At 45.2% G+C, this 18,725-nt stretch overlaps 1 protein-coding gene across 2 annotated transcripts in view; it reads right to left on the bottom strand.

The window, feature by feature from the left end:
- EPHX2 (epoxide hydrolase 2) overlaps window positions 1-18,725 on the bottom strand; it is a 62,136-nt gene that overhangs the window by 27,082 nt on the left and 16,329 nt on the right. For both annotated transcript variants that reach the window (XM_033134259.1, XM_033134260.1), the window contains 8 exons: window positions 17,778-17,968; window positions 16,172-16,294; window positions 12,952-13,026; window positions 11,457-11,552; window positions 10,851-10,929; window positions 8,113-8,147; window positions 3,317-3,343; window positions 962-1,047 (listed from right to left, as the gene is read on the bottom strand). In XM_033134259.1, the coding sequence (XP_032990150.1) occupies window positions 962-1,047; window positions 3,317-3,343; window positions 8,113-8,147; window positions 10,851-10,929; window positions 11,457-11,552; window positions 12,952-13,026; window positions 16,172-16,294; window positions 17,778-17,968 (712 nt within the window). The remainder of the gene's footprint in view (window positions 1-961; window positions 1,048-3,316; window positions 3,344-8,112; window positions 8,148-10,850; window positions 10,930-11,456; window positions 11,553-12,951; window positions 13,027-16,171; window positions 16,295-17,777; window positions 17,969-18,725) is intronic.

Genomic DNA, 18,725 nt, shown 5'->3' with positions numbered 1-18,725 from the left:
AGCTTGTATGTTGCTTTTAGTGAGAGAGAGGATAGAGAGAAAAGCTAACGAGATCCGAAGAATAAGAGTGCAAAATTTTAAAAAATATTTTAGGAAATGTATTCTTCTTCTTAGTCTTTGATCCCATGCTACCATTTGAGCTGGGGTTGAGGTGAACCAAGTTTTCCAGTGTTACTGTTCTTATAAACTTAGCCCAATAAAAAGTAATTGGATTATTTAGGGAACATAGATGTATACTGCACATGATGTTAATTTAATCTGCTAAGATCCCAGGTTGAAATGGGAGGTCAGACAGGCTTTAATTTTGGTTACCAGGTCAAATGGGGTGTAGGTGGAAAGAACTTGACTCTCTGGGTTCAAAACCTGTCATCTGAAAGATCCCGCTGGTGTCCTGAAGTGCCATTCTACAAATGATTATGAATGATATGATTGATCATGAAATGCCATTCTAACCTGACATGTGCACAGCATTTAGCTGGTTGTGTAAGTCGGGTAGGAGTTACCATTACCACTTTGTGGTTGAGGAAACCGAGGCCCAGTGGGTGAACTGCTTTGTCACACAGCCAGTTCAGGGCAAAATTGAAAGCCACATTTTTCTGACTCCCTACCCAGGGCTAAGGTTTCCCCTGGTGCTTAAGTCTATGAATCTGACACCCACGCTGCCTCACCCACTCCCCTCAAAGTCTACCATCATTCCTCTGCATGCCCACTGAATACTCTGGCCCTGAATTATTTGTCCCATTACCAGTAACTGGGATAAGTCCCACTTCCTAAGACATTAGCTCATTAAGCCCTCTCTGTTCATGTATCAATGGGTCCCAAGGAGCTAAACTGGTACCTTCTCAGATAACCTATTTGGTTTTCAAGAAGTTTTTGGGGGTTCAAGACCCAAGGAAGGATTCTAATGGGAATTCAGTCGAATGGGAATTACACAAACTCTTGAAGCCCGCAGCCTAATTACCTCACTCTCTCAGGGTAGAAGAGAGCCATGTTCCACACCAGCATGCCTCCCCAGTCGTGGCCGATGAACACCGCTTGAGAGATGCCCTAGTGAAGGACAAAGAGGGGAGCTGAATGTGGGCAGATTTCTGGGGTGGTTGCTGAGAGCCCAAGGCCTGTGCTGTCCTTAGGCCCAACCCTCAGCAGTAATCCTTTTGGGCTCCTCCATTGATCACGCAGAAGCTACTCCAAATGCCCACCCTCCTGAAGCCCCCGTTGGCACACACACCCGCCCCCTACACCTGCTGCACAAATGACTGGCCTTTTAAATCTTCTTAGAAGACTGAGACCACTGCCCATGGATTCCTTCTCCCTGTCTACCTTCCCTCGAAACAAAATTTGTTTCAGCTCTTTTTCTCCCTTTTGTCTGAAAGTCAGTATGACTTACCTTCCCGTGATCCATGTTCTTCTTTCACTGAGTGATTATGATTCTACTCCCCACGCTTTGGGAACCTTTCCTGCCTTAACTAAGCACTAAAACCTCAAAGCCATCTTGAATCTCTCCCTCTCTATCTGCACCTTACTTTCATCTGCGGCTGCCAACAACGACAACAGCACCTGTTACTGAGCTATGCCTCAGTAAACTTACTACCATGTCTCAGGCACTGGGCTAAGTGTTTACATCCATTACCTGGAATTAGTCCAGTAACCTTCTTTTTTTTTTTTTTTTTTTTTCCCCAGTAACCTTCTAATACACATTTTACCAATGGGAAGACAGGCTCACAGCAGCTCGGCGACTTGCCCAAGGCCGCACGGATGGTAAACGGTGGAACCATAATTCAGACCCAGGTCTCCCCACCCTAAAATTGGGCTCTCTCTTCTATCCTACACTGCTCGCCCCGTTCAGCCACATTAGGGCCTTTCAGTTCTCCTCCCGCCTCACCACCATCTGGAATCGCGGTTCCTGACTCAGCTTCCTGCCATACTTCGGTCTCCTGTGTGTTTCCCCCTTCTCACAGTCTCTATGCCACATGTCTCCCCAACGACCATCTTAAGTCCCTGCAGTCTGGCTTATTCCTTTCTACCCCTGAGTCCATGGAAACTTCCCTCTTAAAGGCTAATAATCACTAATAAGAGGTTTTATTCCCTCTCGGTTTTCACTCTTCTGCCTGTTCTGCAGCATCAGACATTTCTTTTGACACCTCCGTCCTTTGGCGCCTGTGACGCTGTGCTTTCCAGGCTCTTCTTACTTTACTGAGTCTACTCCCTCCTACACCTCTTATGTGACAATTTCAAGGCTCAGCCCTCAGGCCTGTCGTGGGGGAACTCGTCCACTCCAATGGCTCCAACTATCCCCTCCAGGTGGTGGGTAACCACCTCATTGGCAGTTGGCCCAGCCTCCTTGCTTTGTGTCCCAAAAGGACTGGCCCAGGGATAAACACCTGACCCAGTTGGCCAGCAACCACAGAGACTCTTTCAGTAATCAGAATGAGACATTCTCAGCCAGTGGGAAATCTTCTAGATAGGTCATTATAGCAGCAGGCCTGGGGCGGCCACACTGGGCCATGTGCTTAGCTGTCCCCAGCATACTCAAGAGTTCCAACACCAATTCCAGGGGACTATGACATCTTTACCTCATTTAACGAGTGCCTGGCTGTTGAACTGGAACTCCTTAGTCATCTGAGATTCTTGACTCATATGCAATTAACAGGCGATAAATCCCACTGCCTTTTCTGTTTTGTTTGTTTGAAATCCTGTTGTTTTGAGGTTCTCTCTAGCTACCCCTCCACTGTCACTGTCCTGGCTTAGCCCTCCCTGCCCTCCCTGCCCCCCGCCCCAGTCCATGCTGCAGTGTTTTCATTCTGCGCCATGGCCTAACTGAGGATGGGGACGAGGGCAATACCCACTTGTAATGTCAGGAATAGTATGTGTGCTCTGTAGACGCATATTCACAGATCACCGTTGTTGATCTGGCTTGAGTTCGACATTCCAAACAATGTTAAATGAAGGCATTCACTTTTAGAGATTTCAAAAGAAATGTAAGGTTTACAAAGTTGTGAAACATTAGCCTACAGGATATTTCCAAACTTCTGAACTCAAACCAACAGAGGTATCCTATTCCCTGGGAGACACTTTTCATGAAACAAAACCCAAAACACACTTTTCTACAATGTTCTCCTAATACTTTGCCTTCTCCATCTTTGCAATCCCTGCTGACCAACCACCCCACCTCCCAGGGCTCCAAAGGGGGCCTTGGCCTGCCCTTGCTATGCCTTGCGAGGCCCCAACAGCTGATACCTTCAAAGCCTTACATCTTGTCTAATTACCAGGCCCCAACAGGATTCTCCAAAGAAATCAGTTCAAAATTATTACTTACCAACTTATCCAGAAAGGTGACCATATCCTAAGGGAAAACATACACACACAAATCAGAAATTGTATCCACCCACCTCCGCTGCTTCAAGATTAGAATTACTGTGTCTGCCTTGTGACAGACTGAATTGTATCTCCCTAAAATCCATATGTTGAAGGCCTAACTTCCAGGACCTCAGAATGTGACTATATTTGAAGATAGGGTCATTGACGAGGTGATCAAGTTAAAAAGAGGTCACTAGGTTGGGCCCTAATCCAATATGACGTGTCCTTATTTAAAAAAGGGGATTTGGACACAGACACGTACAGAGGAAAGACCACGTGAAGACACGGAGGCCATCTACAGGCCTCATCTGGAAGCCTCAGATGAAACCGTACGGGCACCTTGATCTCTGACTTCTAGCCTCCAGAATGGCGAACAACAGAGAATACATTTCTGTTGTTTTAAACACTCAGTCTTTGGTACTTTGTTATGGCAGCCTGAGCAAACTAACAGGACATTCCATCAGTTCACCAGCTTTCGAGCTATCTCCCTTCCCTTTCCAGCATCCTCACAGAAACCAGGTCGCCTCCAAACATGCAGAATCAATTACTCAGGGTATGTTAGTATATATCCTGAACTGGGCCATATTCATGGTAAGACAAACACCATGGCTTTTCCCTGGAGGGAGAAAGGGAAGAAAACTGTTCTGGAGGGTATGGCTGCTTGTCTTGCCCCAGGTTGGTGACCTCCTGTTCCTCCCCCAACACAGATACAGACACCAGACCACGCTGGCCAGCAACCACAGAGTGTGCAGAAAGTGCCTGAGATGTGTGAGAAGTAGCTCCAAATGTAGTCACATTTGGAGGTTCTGGGGTTGGAGATGGAGAGTCACCTAGAATGGGGGCTGAAGCAATTGTACTGGGCACATGCAAAATGAGCAAGCAGGGGAACCCTAATGGAAAGGGGTGGAGGGTTGGAGACAGTGAATATGTGGAGGGCATGAATCACAGACCCGACAGGCCGTTCAGCCCCTGCAGAAAGCCACACGGGCTTTTTTATTTCCCAGCCCCACTCTCCCTAAAAGACTCCATCTAACTTGTCGACACCACCCCCTATTTATTCACCTGAGCCAACAATGTGAGGGAACTCTTCTTGTTGTAATAAAAAGTCTGTAGAGCTGCATTTAGGGAGCCCTCACTCAGCAACAGGTTGCTGTGTGCAGTGCTCCTCACTTTCACCATTTCCTTTCCCTCACGCGGAGCTACAGGAAGCAAGTGGTTATTTCTACTCTACGGATGAGGAAACTGAGGCTTTGATAGGTTAACTGGTGCCACCAAGACCACACGGCTGGTAGTACCAGAACTGGGACTGATTCCAGGTCTATCTGATTTCAAAAATTCACAATCAAAACATGCCAAGCCATTCTTTTTGACTATGTAGACCAACTTTAAATATTTTCCAGCCTCTTGAAGTCTCTCCTCTTTCTAACAATTGAGAAGTCATCCTAATCTGTTTTTGATTTTCCAGATAAGTGCCCTCACTGAGAGCTGTGGAGATTATGCCTGCAAGAATTTGAAGACTTAGAAAATATAGGTCATTATATTTCAGTCACCTATTGCTCTAAGGTGTTTCCAAAATGAAGGACAATTTTTTTCTCTCCCCTAAGGTAGGTCTATTTTTTGGTCCTTCTACATTAAGCAAGAAGATGGAAATCTCAGGACAGCAGGAGACAGAGGTAAGACAAAGGGCTCTCCCACAGCCCTTGTATTCTCTGCCCAAACAGCATCAAAAAGAGTTCAAACAGTCCCCACCCAGGCCTCAGTTCTGCTGGTGGAAGTTATCAATATGGCTGACTCGGTTTTGGGGAAAGGGGGAGACACACAAGTCTGCCTACACCCAGTGATGGCTCCTAGGGGAAAGCGTGTTAAAGGTGTTCTGATTCCTTTCGCTACCCCTTCCCCACCCCTGCCCTCAATACCCAGAGCCCCGGTGACTGCCTCGCTTGGGGGCAGGGGGGAGCAATGGGCAAGTCCCTTACTGCTCCCCAACAGTGACATTTTAAAAAGCAGGGATGACAGGTTCCACTGGTTAAAATACACACAATTTATTTTTTTAAGATGGAGGCACAGAGTATTGGTGTAATTACTTCATTGGTTTATTTTCATCTTTCCCTTCAAAGAGTGGGGAACAATTATCGGATGGTGTCAAGAGGCCTTTTTAATCCTCTGTTATGCGCTGAAAGTTTGTGTCCCTCAAACTTCATGTTAAAGCACTAACCCCCAGTGTGACTATTTTTGAAGGTAGGGTCTTTACGGAAGTCATTAAGGTTAATGAGGTCATGAGGGTGGGGCCCTGATCCAGAAGAATTAGTGTCCTTATGAGAAGAGATACCAAAGAGCTCACTCTCTCCCTGCCACGTGAAGATACAGCAAGAAGTCGCCAAAAAGCTGGGGGTGTTTGGTGGGGTGGTCCTCACCGGAGCCTGACCACGCTGGCATCCTGATCTTGGACTTCCAGCCTCCAGAACTCAGAGAAAATAAGATTCTGTTGCTGAAGGAACCCAGTCTATGGCATTTTGTTACGGCAGCCCTAGGGAACTAATATAAGCGCTAATGAGGAATTCAGCTGCAGGGTTCCCAGAAATTCCCTAACATGCCTACCAAAGTGGGCAGCACACACGAGGTTTTCAGTGAAGACCTAAGAACCAACAGACCATCTGATGTAAGAGCGTCCTCAAGGTTCTGCATCTCAAAAGGGTGTGAAGTGCAGAACCTTGGTCTAGCTACGAAGACTGGAGTGGCTGTTGCTTTTCAGCCACTTTTCAGCAACTTAGAGGCCAAAATGGAATCGAGCTCAATAATTCCTGGGCAGCCAGAATCTTGTACTGCTCCTGGGGCCATGCAAAATTTCATCTCTACTAAGCAATGGCTTTATTCGCATAGCTCCCTGGAAGATCGCAGGTCCTAGGGAAATAGTTTCCTGGATCCACAGACATTCTCAGGGTCCTACCCACGTCACCACCTATTGGAAAACTTTCCACTAGGTGCGCTTTGCCGTATGGCCCGATAAGAGGAGTGGAATGACACTTGGATACATCACACGCCCCTCATCCTGCCAGGAAGGAGCACCTGCTCTTCCATTTCTTCCCTCCCCAATAGCTCCATTACCAACACACGACCTCATGACCTCCCTCACTTATACCATCTACCCTCCCATTAAAAGTCACTTAGAGCCAACTATGGGCCTGATGCTTCTGTTTCAGGACTGGGATACAGCATTGAACAAAGTAGACAAAACAACTCATCTCAGGGAGCTTCAAAAAGAAAGGGGACAGCAGACAGACTATGTTGTAGTAATATGTGTATCTCCCACCCCTGACCCCCACCTACAGGGATTCCTCTGGCGCTTCAGATCTCTCCAAGTATCTGATGGAAACTATGGGTCCTCTCCCAGGAAAATACTCATGGGCACCTTTGCCTCAATTTCTGCAAATGTCGCCAGGAGTTCATGGACCCCAGAGGGTCTGCACACCATGGAGGAAGCATCCTGCTTGATTGCCTGGAGGCCACTTCTTTTCACTTTCCAATTAACCACTGAGAGGCTGGAGATTCGTTCAGTGTTATTTCCACATCCCACAAACTGAGAATCATGCTCAGATCGGGAGGGGTTTTGGACAGCATGAACTGTATTTTATACCTGACAGCATGACCTACTTAAGTTAAATGACTTACCCAAGGTCACACACAAGGAAAGGGACAACTGGGTGTAGACAAGCCTCCCGACATTAATGAACTTTAGAGGACATCATTATTGCTCTGTAGCATTCCAGCATTCCTAATTTGGAATCCTCAGACTACACACCTACAGAGAATAGGTTTATGGTTCCTTCAAGTACCCATGCGAAAACAAGTAACAGTTGTATGATGAACTAGCACACAGATTTGGGGAAATGTGGTTGAGAAGAAAGAGTTTTAATTATATTTGGGAACTGTCACTGGGAAAAAAGTTGTTGTGGGTACTTGAGGGGGAAAAGTAGTAAGGACCTTCATTTAGTTTTTTTGTAACCCGATGACAAATACAAGGTTATTTTAAATAAAATTTTACATTAAAAATATTGTACTGAGGATTTTTTTTAAATAACAACTTTATTAATCTATGACTCATATACCATAAAATTCACCCTCTTAACATGTACAATTCGGTCGTTTTTAGTGTAGTCACAGAGTTATGAACGGACATTTTCATGACACTAAAAAGAAACCCTGTACCCATTAGCGGTCACTCCCCACTCCCTCTGCTCCCCGAGCCCTTGGCAACCACGAATTTAATTTCTATCTGTATGGATTTGCCTATTCTGGATATTCCAAATCAATGGAATTATATAACGTGGCGCCTTTTGTGACTGGCTTATCTTAGCATAATGTTTTCAGGGTTCATTCCTATTGAAGTTCAGTAGGGTTCAGTATTCATATCTCTTTATGGCTGAATAATACTTCATTATATGGACATGCTACATTTTGTTTATTCACTTGTCAGTTGACAGATATTTGGGCTGTTTCTACTTTTTAAGCATTATTATGAATAATGCTGCTGTGGACATTCATATCCAGGTTTTTTTAGGGACACATTTTTGATATACAGCAAATGTTGGCTGGTATTTTGAAATGCCATTTCAACTTTCAGTAAGAATTTATACCCAAATACTGTGAAATGCTGCTTTGCTAGGCTTTAAAGGAATACCCACACTTCTGGCTTATATCAGTGAAAACAGCAGAATGGAAAAGATGTTACAGATGTTACCCAAAGATCCTTCTTACCTTGCATAACACTTCCATGGAATATTCTTCTATTTCTGCAATTAAAAATAAAAAATAAATTCAATTCACGTGATTAAAAGTAACAGACTAAAAGGGCTCGTTTGCCATAGAGGGGAAAAATCTCATTAAATTCTTAGATTGATGTAGTCCCTTGTTTATTTTTGTTTTTGTTGCCTGTGATTTTAGTGTCATAGCCATTAAGTCATTGCCACGACCAATGCTATAAAGTTTCCCCCTATGTTTTCTTCTAGGAGTTTTAGTTTCAAGTCTTAAGTTTAAGTCTAATCCATTTTGAGTTGATTTTTGTGTATGGTGTAAGATAAGGGTCCAATTTCATTCTTTCACATGTGAATATCCAGTTTTCCCAGCCCTATTTGTTGAAGAGACTGTCCTATTCCTATTGTGTGTTCTTGGCACTCTTGTTGAAGATCAGTTGACTACATGCGTGGATTTATTTCTGGGCTATTCTGTTCCATTGGTCTATATGTCTGTCTGTATGCCAGTACCATGCTGTTTTTTTTTTTTGCCAGTACCATGTTGTTTTGATTACTGTAGCTTTGTAATATATTCTGAAATCAGGAAGTGTGAGGTCTCCAGCTTTGTTCTTTTTCAAGATTTGACTATTTGGGTTTTTTTGTGTGGATCCACAATGAACTGTAGAATTGTTTTTCCTATTTTTATAAAACAAAAAACACATTGGGATTTTGATGGAGACTGCACTGAATCTGTAGTTTGTTTGGGGTTGTATGAGCATTTTAACAATAATAGTAATTTCAGAAAGAAAACAGAAAGAAAGAAAAACAGAAGAAAAAAATATCAGATATAATTGAAGAAAATTTCCAAGAATGGAAAGATAAATGTAATCAGCAACGTAGATGAAAAAAGACCACATTATAGCACAATATCATACAATTTTAGAATGCAACAGATAAGGAAAAAATCTGATAAGTGTTAAGGGTAAGGGGGAACAAAACATAAATAGTCACATAGAAAGGCTGTGGATCAGAATGGCATGGGACTCCTTAATAGCAACAAGAGAATCTAGGAAATAGTGGGACAAAGGCTTCAACATTTTAAGGGAAAACAATTTGCTACTCAAAATCTATTAACAAATACGAAACTTATACACATGATCTGAACTGTATGTGTAGGTATTCCAAACATTATGCTTGGCTTTAGAATTCACATTATACATAATCTTCAACAATAGTTAACATGTAAATTATGGTTTTCTTTAAAAAAGAGTTATAATTAAGGTAAAACGATAAGTCCCAGTTTGTTCAGGACAGTCAGTTTATGTGTGTTACTGCTAATAGTGTCTCTTTTACTTTTAATAGTGTTCTAAGTTTGAATGATAAAAATTATATTACTAAGTTATGCCTAGGGGATTTAGGGAAGATTAGGGTATAGATGAATAAAAATAAACATTTTAATAATTAAATTAAAAAAAGAAAACCTCAGGTGCCTTTCCTGGATGTTTCAACTGAAGGCTTTCCTCTTGTCTAAAATGCTGCTGCGTCATTCAAGAGAGTAAGCAGCTGCTGAGTTGACAGCATGACATTTAGGGGACAATTATGGAGGCACTCCCTTGCTGTGACAGGCTGAGTGCCCTGGATGGTAGCCCCCTGAGTGACCAAGAGCCCTAGTCCATGTCAGCTGGCCTCAAACAACACAGCAGGCTTGACGCGCCTATGGGGGAGGCAGGTCAGAGGAGCGGTGCTGAGCAGCGGGCTTGGCTTGCTCAGCCACCACTGCTAACAGCATCGCTGACACTTGGAGGGACCAGGAGTTCTGTTGCACATCTGTTTGCTTCACATCGTTGCCTCCATATCTGGGGTTCTTAACAGTTTGTGGCTGAGGAGCCCACAGAAACTGATCAAAACAATGGACTTCCCTCTCCCAGGAAAATGCTCATAAACTCACACATGGTCTCAGGGGTTCAGAGGTCCCCTGACACCTATCCTTGGATAGGCTCCCACTGGAATCCTTAGGTGCTCAGTTAAGAATTTGGCCTAGAAGTTACCATATGATCTAGCAATTCTACTTTTCGGTATATACCCCCAAAAATTTAAAAGAGAGACTCAAACATATTTGTACACCATGTTCATAGCAGCATTATTCACAATAGCCAGAAGGTGGACATAACCCAAGTGTCCACCAATGGATGAATGGATAAACAAATGTCGCATATCCATACAATGTAATATTATTCACCCCTGAAAAGGAAGGAAATGGTGACACATGCTATAACATGGATGGACCTTGAAGACGTTATGCTAAGTGCAGTAAGCCAGTCATAAAAAGAGAAATGCTGTATGATCCACTTATATGAGGTACTTAGAGTTGTCAGATTCATAGAAACAGAAAGCAGAGGGTGGTAGCCAGGGGTTGGGGGAAGGAAGACGGGGGAGTTAGTGTTTAATAGGTACAGGGTTTCAGCTCTGCAAGATGAAAAAAGTACTGGCGCTGTATGACACATCCTACACTCTACAACCGCACCAACCAGCAGGAGCACAGGCCATTGGGTTTTTTGTATTCATTCAGAGTATGAGAAGCACGGACATTGGGACCCAAACTGCATAGACAAAGGACACTGCAGGAGAGGGGTGGGACAAAGTAAGACCCCCTTGAAGGACTGCTTGCTCTGAGCTGGGACCAGGGGAAGACAGTGCAGTTAGAGAGCTCAGATAGTTAGAAAGCATGACCAGAATTGGACAGCTATAAGAGAGCTAACCCACCAGGAGGAGCAGATGACTCTCCATAGCCTTTCATGTCAACAGCTAGTACCCGGAAACCCGCCTGGGCAAGAGCTGGGATCTAGAAAACAAACAATTCAAACACACTCCAATGTGGTCTCATCAGTGTTTGGCTGACCCTCCCTCTTTGCTTATTTTATCCCCCTCTTCTTGCAAATAGTTCAATCTAAAGTGCCACATGGCACTAGCTGGTATCTTCACCATGGGGCCAGAACTAGCCCACCAGGACAGGGCTGCCATGGACGGCGATAGGATTTGTACACTCCTCGAATGCCACATCTCAGAGAGCACCTTTCCTAACAAAGGCCTTGCAGATTTCAATAATCATTACAGAGACTTCCCAGCAGGTGACAAAGAATATCTTGAAGAAGTCTTCTGTTGTTTAATCTGCAAAGGTGGCATATGCGCTAGCACAGCTCTGAGGTCTAAACTCTGGCCCCAACATTTCTGAAATATCGTGGTCATATTTTGAAGACGAGGCTCCACTAAAGTTTCAGCTTCTTAATGACATTCAGGCTGGCCCACGCCATCTAGACTTTCCCCTCACCTCACCCTGACTGGGGCATACCTTCCCCCCGTTTCCCTTACCTGGTACCTCCAAGAGTACCAGCTCTCAGGAAATCCATGGCAGAGACACACAGGAGGGCCAGAGCCCAGCTCCACAAAATGTAGATGCACTCCAGGCTATAGAAGAGAGAGGTGAGCAGGGAGTGACCAGAGCACCAGGCTGGGCCAAACCAGGCCCCTCCTCTGCAGACCGTCCGGGCCCAGTATATTACTAGATATTGCATGACCCAGCTTTTTCAGCCTAAGACTCCAATGTGAGAAGATGTCTGAGAAGAGACAACCGGCCAAACTGTACAGTGAAAACAGGTGGCTATCACTGTGTAGTAAGAAGCCTGAAAAGATTATAATGTCGGAAAACAAAACAGAACAAAATAACTTTACTTCCTCCCTAAAAAGCCCTCATACTGTTACTTTCTAGTGCAGTTTGTCATGTTTTCAATATTTAAAACTGGAGGCTGATTTTGTGCAGAGCATAATATTTATGCTAACATGCAGAATACCATTAGTTCGTTAAAGGCAGTTTACCTCTTGAATAGGAAATTTTTTTCACGCTTTGCTACATTTCTTATCCTTTCTGGGTTCCATGGGTGTGGCCAAGGGTGCTAGGGCTCAGTATCTGTACTGCTTTTCTCCCTGGCACAAGGTGGCATTTTCCAGACTTCCCCCCACTTCCTTGCGGTGGGTGTGGCCATGTGACTGAGTTCTGGCCAATGGCATGTAAGTGGAAAAAAATGTGTGCTACAGCTGGGGGCCTCCCCCGCTTGGTCCTCCCTCTCTTTTCCTACATGCTCCTGAATGGACTGGGCCTTGAGGAAAGTGGAACCAGCAGAAGGAAGGAGCCTGGGTGCTTGACTGATTGCGTGGACAGGGCCCTTTCCTAACCCACACTGGACTGTGTCGCAGGAAGAAACAGACTTGGCATGAAGCCACTGAAAGCTGGGGTTGTCTGTGACAGTAATAAGCCTCCTCTGACCAGTAGAGTGGGGTGTAAGCAAAAGAACTAAAGCCCTGCACTATATCGTGATTGGGTCAGAAGTCGGGACCGTTTGGCACGTGGCCTTGGCCTTGCCACAGCCCTGACCTCTGGGCATTTTAATGACCATTTCCCTCTCTTTATCCTTGATGCCAGTTCCTTGAGGACAGGGCTGTCTTGTTCTTCACTGCATCCCTCGTTCCTGGCCCGTGCCTGACACAAAGGAAGCGCTCAATAAATACTGACTGGATGAACAAATGTTCTCCCCAGAACATGGACACACGCTGGCACCCTTGGGCTTCCCAAGGCCCCGTGTAGCCTGTTGTTCCCTGGGAGTCTGGCTACATCAGTCACATTGTTTTTTATATCCTGAGGCATGGTCCACGTCTTCTGTTTATTTTTGAGGAATGATACTTGTGGAAAAAATTATTTCCCTGTAAACGGTATTCAATTACCCTTGATATTGAACAAATGTCTCTGCGAGTCATTTTAAGCAACCTGGTTAGAGTACTCAGCTGACCGAGAGATAGTGTGTTTACTTACCTTAATTGGCACATACCCATGGCTCATGTCACTTGGCTTACACGGGATTGGGAGAGGAGCTGCAGTTTCTAGAAGCTGGAAAGTAGGAGAGATACAGGGAGAGGTATAGTGAGAGAGGTGGCTGCAGCTTCCTTCCATGAAAAGTTCTCAACGTTTATAAAACTCCAGAGTACTGGCTCCAGAAGACAGCCCACAGATCACCTCTGCCACGGTCTCCTGAATCCTATCAGGGACTGACCAAGCCTTTATCCTCTTCCCTCAGGCACACAGTTCCTCACTTTCAATTCCATGGAGGCCCATGACTGAGTTCTGACCAACAAAACGCAGAGAGAAGACTATGGCCTGTCACCCTGGCCCATGAAAATCCCCACATAATCCTCTGCATTCTCTTTCCCCCCAGTTTCCAGCTGAGTGTCCTGTGTGACCTTGGAAACCACAGGTAGAAGATGGTGGCTCCTCCATCAACTTGGGTCCTTGAATGGCTACAGGAAGCAAAGCCGCAGGCCAGCATCAACTTTACATAAGCAAGAAATAAACAGCACTCGCTCTAAAACACTGAGATGTGGGGCTTTAATTAATATAATTCTTCTCTACGGCAGTTCCTCATGTGGCCACCCAGGCTAACGCTGGGACACAGAGTTCACAGGGCAGCCATCCCATCATTGTATGGCTCTACAGAAGGGTTTCTCCTTCAAGTCAGCCTAAATCACACTCTCTGTGCCCTTGCATTCGTCTGTTAGAGCTGCCATAACAATGTGCCATAGACTGGGTAACTGAAACAACCGAAATGTATTTTCTCACCATTCTGGAAGCTGGAAGTCTAAGAAAGCGTGGGCAGGGTTGGTTCCTCCTGAGGCCTCTCTCCTAGGCTTGAAGACGGCTACCTTCTTGGTGGGTCCTCACATGGCTTTCCCTCTGTGTGTGTCTGTGCCCTAATTCCCCGTTCTTACAGGGATACCAGTCAGGTTGGATCCGGGCCCACCCACGCGACCTCGTTTTACCGTAACTACCTCTGTAAAGGCCCATCTACAAATATAGTCACATTCTGAGGTCCTGGGGGTTAGGGCTTCAACGGATGAATTTGACAGGGAGCAGACACAACTCGGCTGGTAAGCTTCTGCCTGCAGGTCCCAGTTCTGTTCTCTGGAGTCCCAGGGGTTCAGATAACCCATCTTTGTATGACGTTTAGGTAAACAGGAAAATTCCTGAACAGAGTCCTTAATGGGCTTCTGTCACTTATCAGTGTTGGCTTCCTCGAGACAGAAATGACTGAGGACAGGATGCTGAGCACACGTGAGTGACTGTATTCATGAGGAACAGCATGTTAGTGACTCCGACTGCTTGATTTCTCATCTTTAGTCCCACACGTACACCCTGAGGAAGATGTAGCTCTCCACCGCAACCCAGAATTCTGATCTCTAAAATGGGAGAAGCAAACTATGAAATCCACCTCCCGTTTAGACATGGGAAAGTCTGCCTAGGTGTCCTCAGGGCAAAACAGAAGGGGAGGCCCCCATCTCCGTGGTGTCTGGAGGGGACCCCAGGTGTGGCGGGAAGGGTGGGGAGAAGGCAGCTTGGTGCTCTCCGATGGCAATGAGCCTTGTCTCGCCAAAGGGAGCCAAGGCACCATCCAAGGGCCAGTGTCCCTGGGGGCCCTTCTGCTATGTCCCCGGCTTCCTTGGTCACATACCAGGGATGTCCCACTGCTCCCTTGGTAAAGAGGGCGTGGGTTTCCTACTCTAATGATTCTCCCGTGTGTTCGTACAATTTACAAAGCCCGTTCATGACTGGGTCCTGCTGCCTTCCCGAGAGATAAGAGGCATGTCTTCTCTGTTTAGAAAGGATTGATTTTTCATTTTCCCTCATATCTTCCCCATACCCTTGAGAAGATAGGTGAGACGTGGCTTACTTTCCCAATTTTACAAGACAGGTATCTGTGGCTCAGATGTGATGAAGGGACAAACCTAGTAAGTGGGACAAACAGGCGGATGCTCCGATTCCAAGTCTGGGTGTTTTCATCTCTGCTGGGTGACACTTCCAGGCTTGTAGGATACAACAAGCTTAGGCAAGATGCTTTAAGGTTATAAAGTTATTAGACATACATTTTTATTTATTTGTTAAAGACAAAATGCCAATTGTTCTGAACTAAACTGTGTCCCCTTCTGTTGAAGTCCTAACCCCCTAGGACCTCGGAGTACAATTGTATTTGGAGATAAGGTCTTTAAAGAGGTGATTAAGGTTAAAAGAGGTGATTAGGGTTAAATTGGAGTGGGATGGTTAGTGTCAGCATCCAATCTGACTGGTGCCCTTACCAGAAGAGATTAGGACACACAGGGGAGGACTGTGTGAGAAGGTAGCCATCTACAAGTCAAGGAGAGAAGCCTCAGAAGGAACCGACGCCGCTGTCAACTTAGTCTTGGGCTTCTAGTTTCCTAGTGAAACTGTTGTCTCCTCCACCCGGTCTGTGCTACTTTATGGCAGCCCGAGGAAACGAACACAGTTCCCTTTGAGAGAACAGTTGTAACGCCTTTGAAGTCCATCAAGTCAAGCTGAAGCTCAGTCAACTGTAATGGGCTCCTTCCTCCCTCCGCTCCCTTCACACCGACAACCCGGAGCAAAGCACAGCATGGCTGTAATAAGGTCTGTACAACTGTCATTCCTGGACTTAGTGGGATGCATGGTCTCAGGTAAACTCAAAAGCTCAACCCTGGCAGAGCAGGCTGACTTCCAGACAGCCCCGGGGGCTCATGAACAACATCCCATCCTCCTTCACATGAGGTTTTCCTTAAAAGCCAGCCAGCTAGCCTTCCAACTGCCATGAGGATATGAACCAGAAGGAATCAAACAAGCACGCCTGAGCGCCAGCGGCACGACCAGGGACCAGGTAAGGACTGTGTCCATCCCTGCACGGGGGAAGACCTACAGCTAAAGTCTCAATCTTTACTCTGAAAAGCCCCACTCTTGTCTTGGTGCCCCCCACTCTGACTAGTATAGATTTTTGCTCTCAGAGAACCATTCCTCTGTTCAGTGAGCGCAGAAAAAGAAACAAGATGTCCAAGGACATCACGCTGATGGCACGATGGATAGTGAACTCCCATCCAAGAAGTCCACGCCTGGAGCAAGGAACTCCCCATCAGGTTGTCCTCTCACTTTTTTTGTCTTTTGCACCTAAACACAGAAGAGTGATCGGAAATCTGACTCAGCACAGGTGTACAGTTACCTGCATCCCGGTTACTTTCTCTAGCTCTTGCAGGGCCGTGTTGGTGTTGCGGGCAAGGATGGTGACCACTCCCAAGTCACGGGCTGGCTTCAGATTAGCCCCAACGTCATCCAAGAAAACAACCTGAATGCAAATCACATGGACACTAGCATCACTTCTACCAAAACAAACCCATGCATGAGGGATAATACCAGAAAGAAACACATTCAAGTGTAGACAACAGTGGTTATTTTACGATGGTGAGATTAAGAATGAGTTTTCTCTCCATGTAACTGTTTACTCCTAAAATTAAACACATTTAATTACATATGCATCACATAAACACACAGATACATGTTTCCACATACACTTATTGGTTTCAGCCTGAATCCTGAAACTGTGATAAGATTAAGGAAGGATCTGAAATTATCAGGATGACATTGAAATTCATCTAGGAAAATCAACATGTATGAATCGACAAAAAGAAAAATGTCTGTGAAAGAACTGTAATAAGGGCAAATAAGAAAACACATTATGAACCTATGACAGGTTAAAAAAAAAAAAGTTTGGTACCAGAAAAGAAACAGACATATCAATGAAGTGAGTTGTATGTGGGAATAGACCCAAATACAAATGACAATTTAGTTCCTAATAAAAGTGTCATGTCTAATCAGTGAGGGAAAAGATATTTAAAAGATTATTTAATTATTTTAACTGTTTGAAGGAAAAAGTGGATCCTTTCTTCGTATCTTACCCCAAAATAAATTCTGTATGGATCACAGGTTTAAATTTTAATAGAAAGGGAAATAAATCCTTACGAGTTGTAGAAGAAAGCATGGGTGCATTTATTTATAATTTTGGATTAGGGCAGGCCTAGACTTCTAAGCAGCTCATCCAACCCAAAAGCTATAAATGAAAAGATGTTTATTTATATGCATTCTAAAATGTATAGTCCCATTACAATGCTTAATCCAGGGGCGAAGAAGAGCGAAGCAGCTGTAAGAGGAGAAGGGAAGGGTCCTGGTATTACTGAGCCTGGTGTGGATTCCCAATGATGGAGCTCACGGTTTCATGTGGTCAGGTTGTGGGTTAAGGTGGGGCCAATAATAAAGGGTCAGAATTGTCAGAGGAAGGAATTTAATCTTGGGCCAATCACCCTTTGGAAGATTAGAGGAGGCGAACACAATGAAAAAAGTGTTTGAGACTAGATCATCTAGAGACAGTACGAAAATAGAATGTAGGGGTACCGGGGGACCTAAAAGGAGACTGCTGCGATACTGGAGCCCATTCCTGCTCACTCCTTGGTGGGGTAATCCTAACTAGTCCTGTGGTCTTGGGAGGGTCTCTCAGGGTCTATGTGTGAGGCATCTGGCCTACGAGCTTTGAACAATACCTGTTTTGTTCAAGGTCCTGCAAGAGCCATAGAGAGGGGACAGATGCCCACCTCTGGTAGAACTTTCTAGACTGAAGGGATGGGTAAAACTCATCCTTCTCCTGGCCTTGGAGAAGTGGAGCCTGCCACTGGACCTAGAATGGTCCTGTCAGGGCCCAGCCGTCCCCCACCTGCTCACTCCTTTTCAATTTTTCCTGATTACAACATCTCCACTGGAAAGCAGCATCTACCTACCTCATTGGGGCTGGCCTTCAAGGTATCCAGCATGAACCTGTAGATCTGAGGATCAGGCTTGGCCATTCCAATGCGACATGACTCTATCAGGAAGTCAAAGTGTGGCCTCAGTTCACCCATCAGCTGGGCCAGCTGGCCTCTCTGGGTGCTGTCATCCAGATAGTTGTTGGTGAGGATGCCCGTTGTAAATCCTGAGCAAGGAGTCACCAGTGAATGGACCAGCTACAAAACTTTGCTCTGAGAAGCTCTGGGTGTCACACAACGGTCCCCAAAGAGGGGACCAAATGGGGTTCTGCTCACCCACATCAGTCTCTGGATGCTTAGTTTCTACACTGACAAGCTGGAAAAGAATCATCTTTACCCTTAAACACCTCCTGATACAGACATGAGAGTGAGCTAACTGTGTACATTATGGGCTTTCAGAAGCCCAGATGGAGACTGTAGAGCAAGAGGTCATGACATTCATTAGTTCATCTGATCATCACCACCTTAGTGGTAGGCGGATCAAATCTTATCATCCCACTTTTACAGATGAGCAAACCAGAAGCTCAGACACACGACAAGCTGCCCAACTTACACAGTGAAGGCAGAGCCGAGCTGGCCCCAGGATCCTGCCTTCAGACTACCACTCCAGTACTCTTTCTAGTGTATGTTATTGTAAACTCTGCTTGACTGCATTTCAAAACACCTGTGTTGGCTGTCAAAGACTGCATTATCATTTCAGAACTAGAAAAACGTAAATAGGGATAGCATTATCCCCTGGCTTTCTCTGCCTAACCAGAAAGGGCAAGAATCAGATGCTGGAAACGAGACACAGATGAGTGCATGGGTGACCCTTTCCCTATAATATGAGTGAGAAATATGGCTTAGCCATAGGCAGGTAAGTCTACTAATAACTGAGTGGAATGATTTCAAATATGCTTGTGAAGAGGAGCTGGGCTCCGACAC

Source organism: Rhinolophus ferrumequinum, chromosome 18 (assembly GCF_004115265.2).
Source record: "Rhinolophus ferrumequinum isolate MPI-CBG mRhiFer1 chromosome 18, mRhiFer1_v1.p, whole genome shotgun sequence".
Lineage (NCBI taxonomy): Eukaryota > Metazoa > Chordata > Mammalia > Chiroptera > Rhinolophidae > Rhinolophus > Rhinolophus ferrumequinum.
Note: the sequence above shows the minus strand (reverse complement) of the source record. Positions and strands in the feature narration are given on the sequence as shown.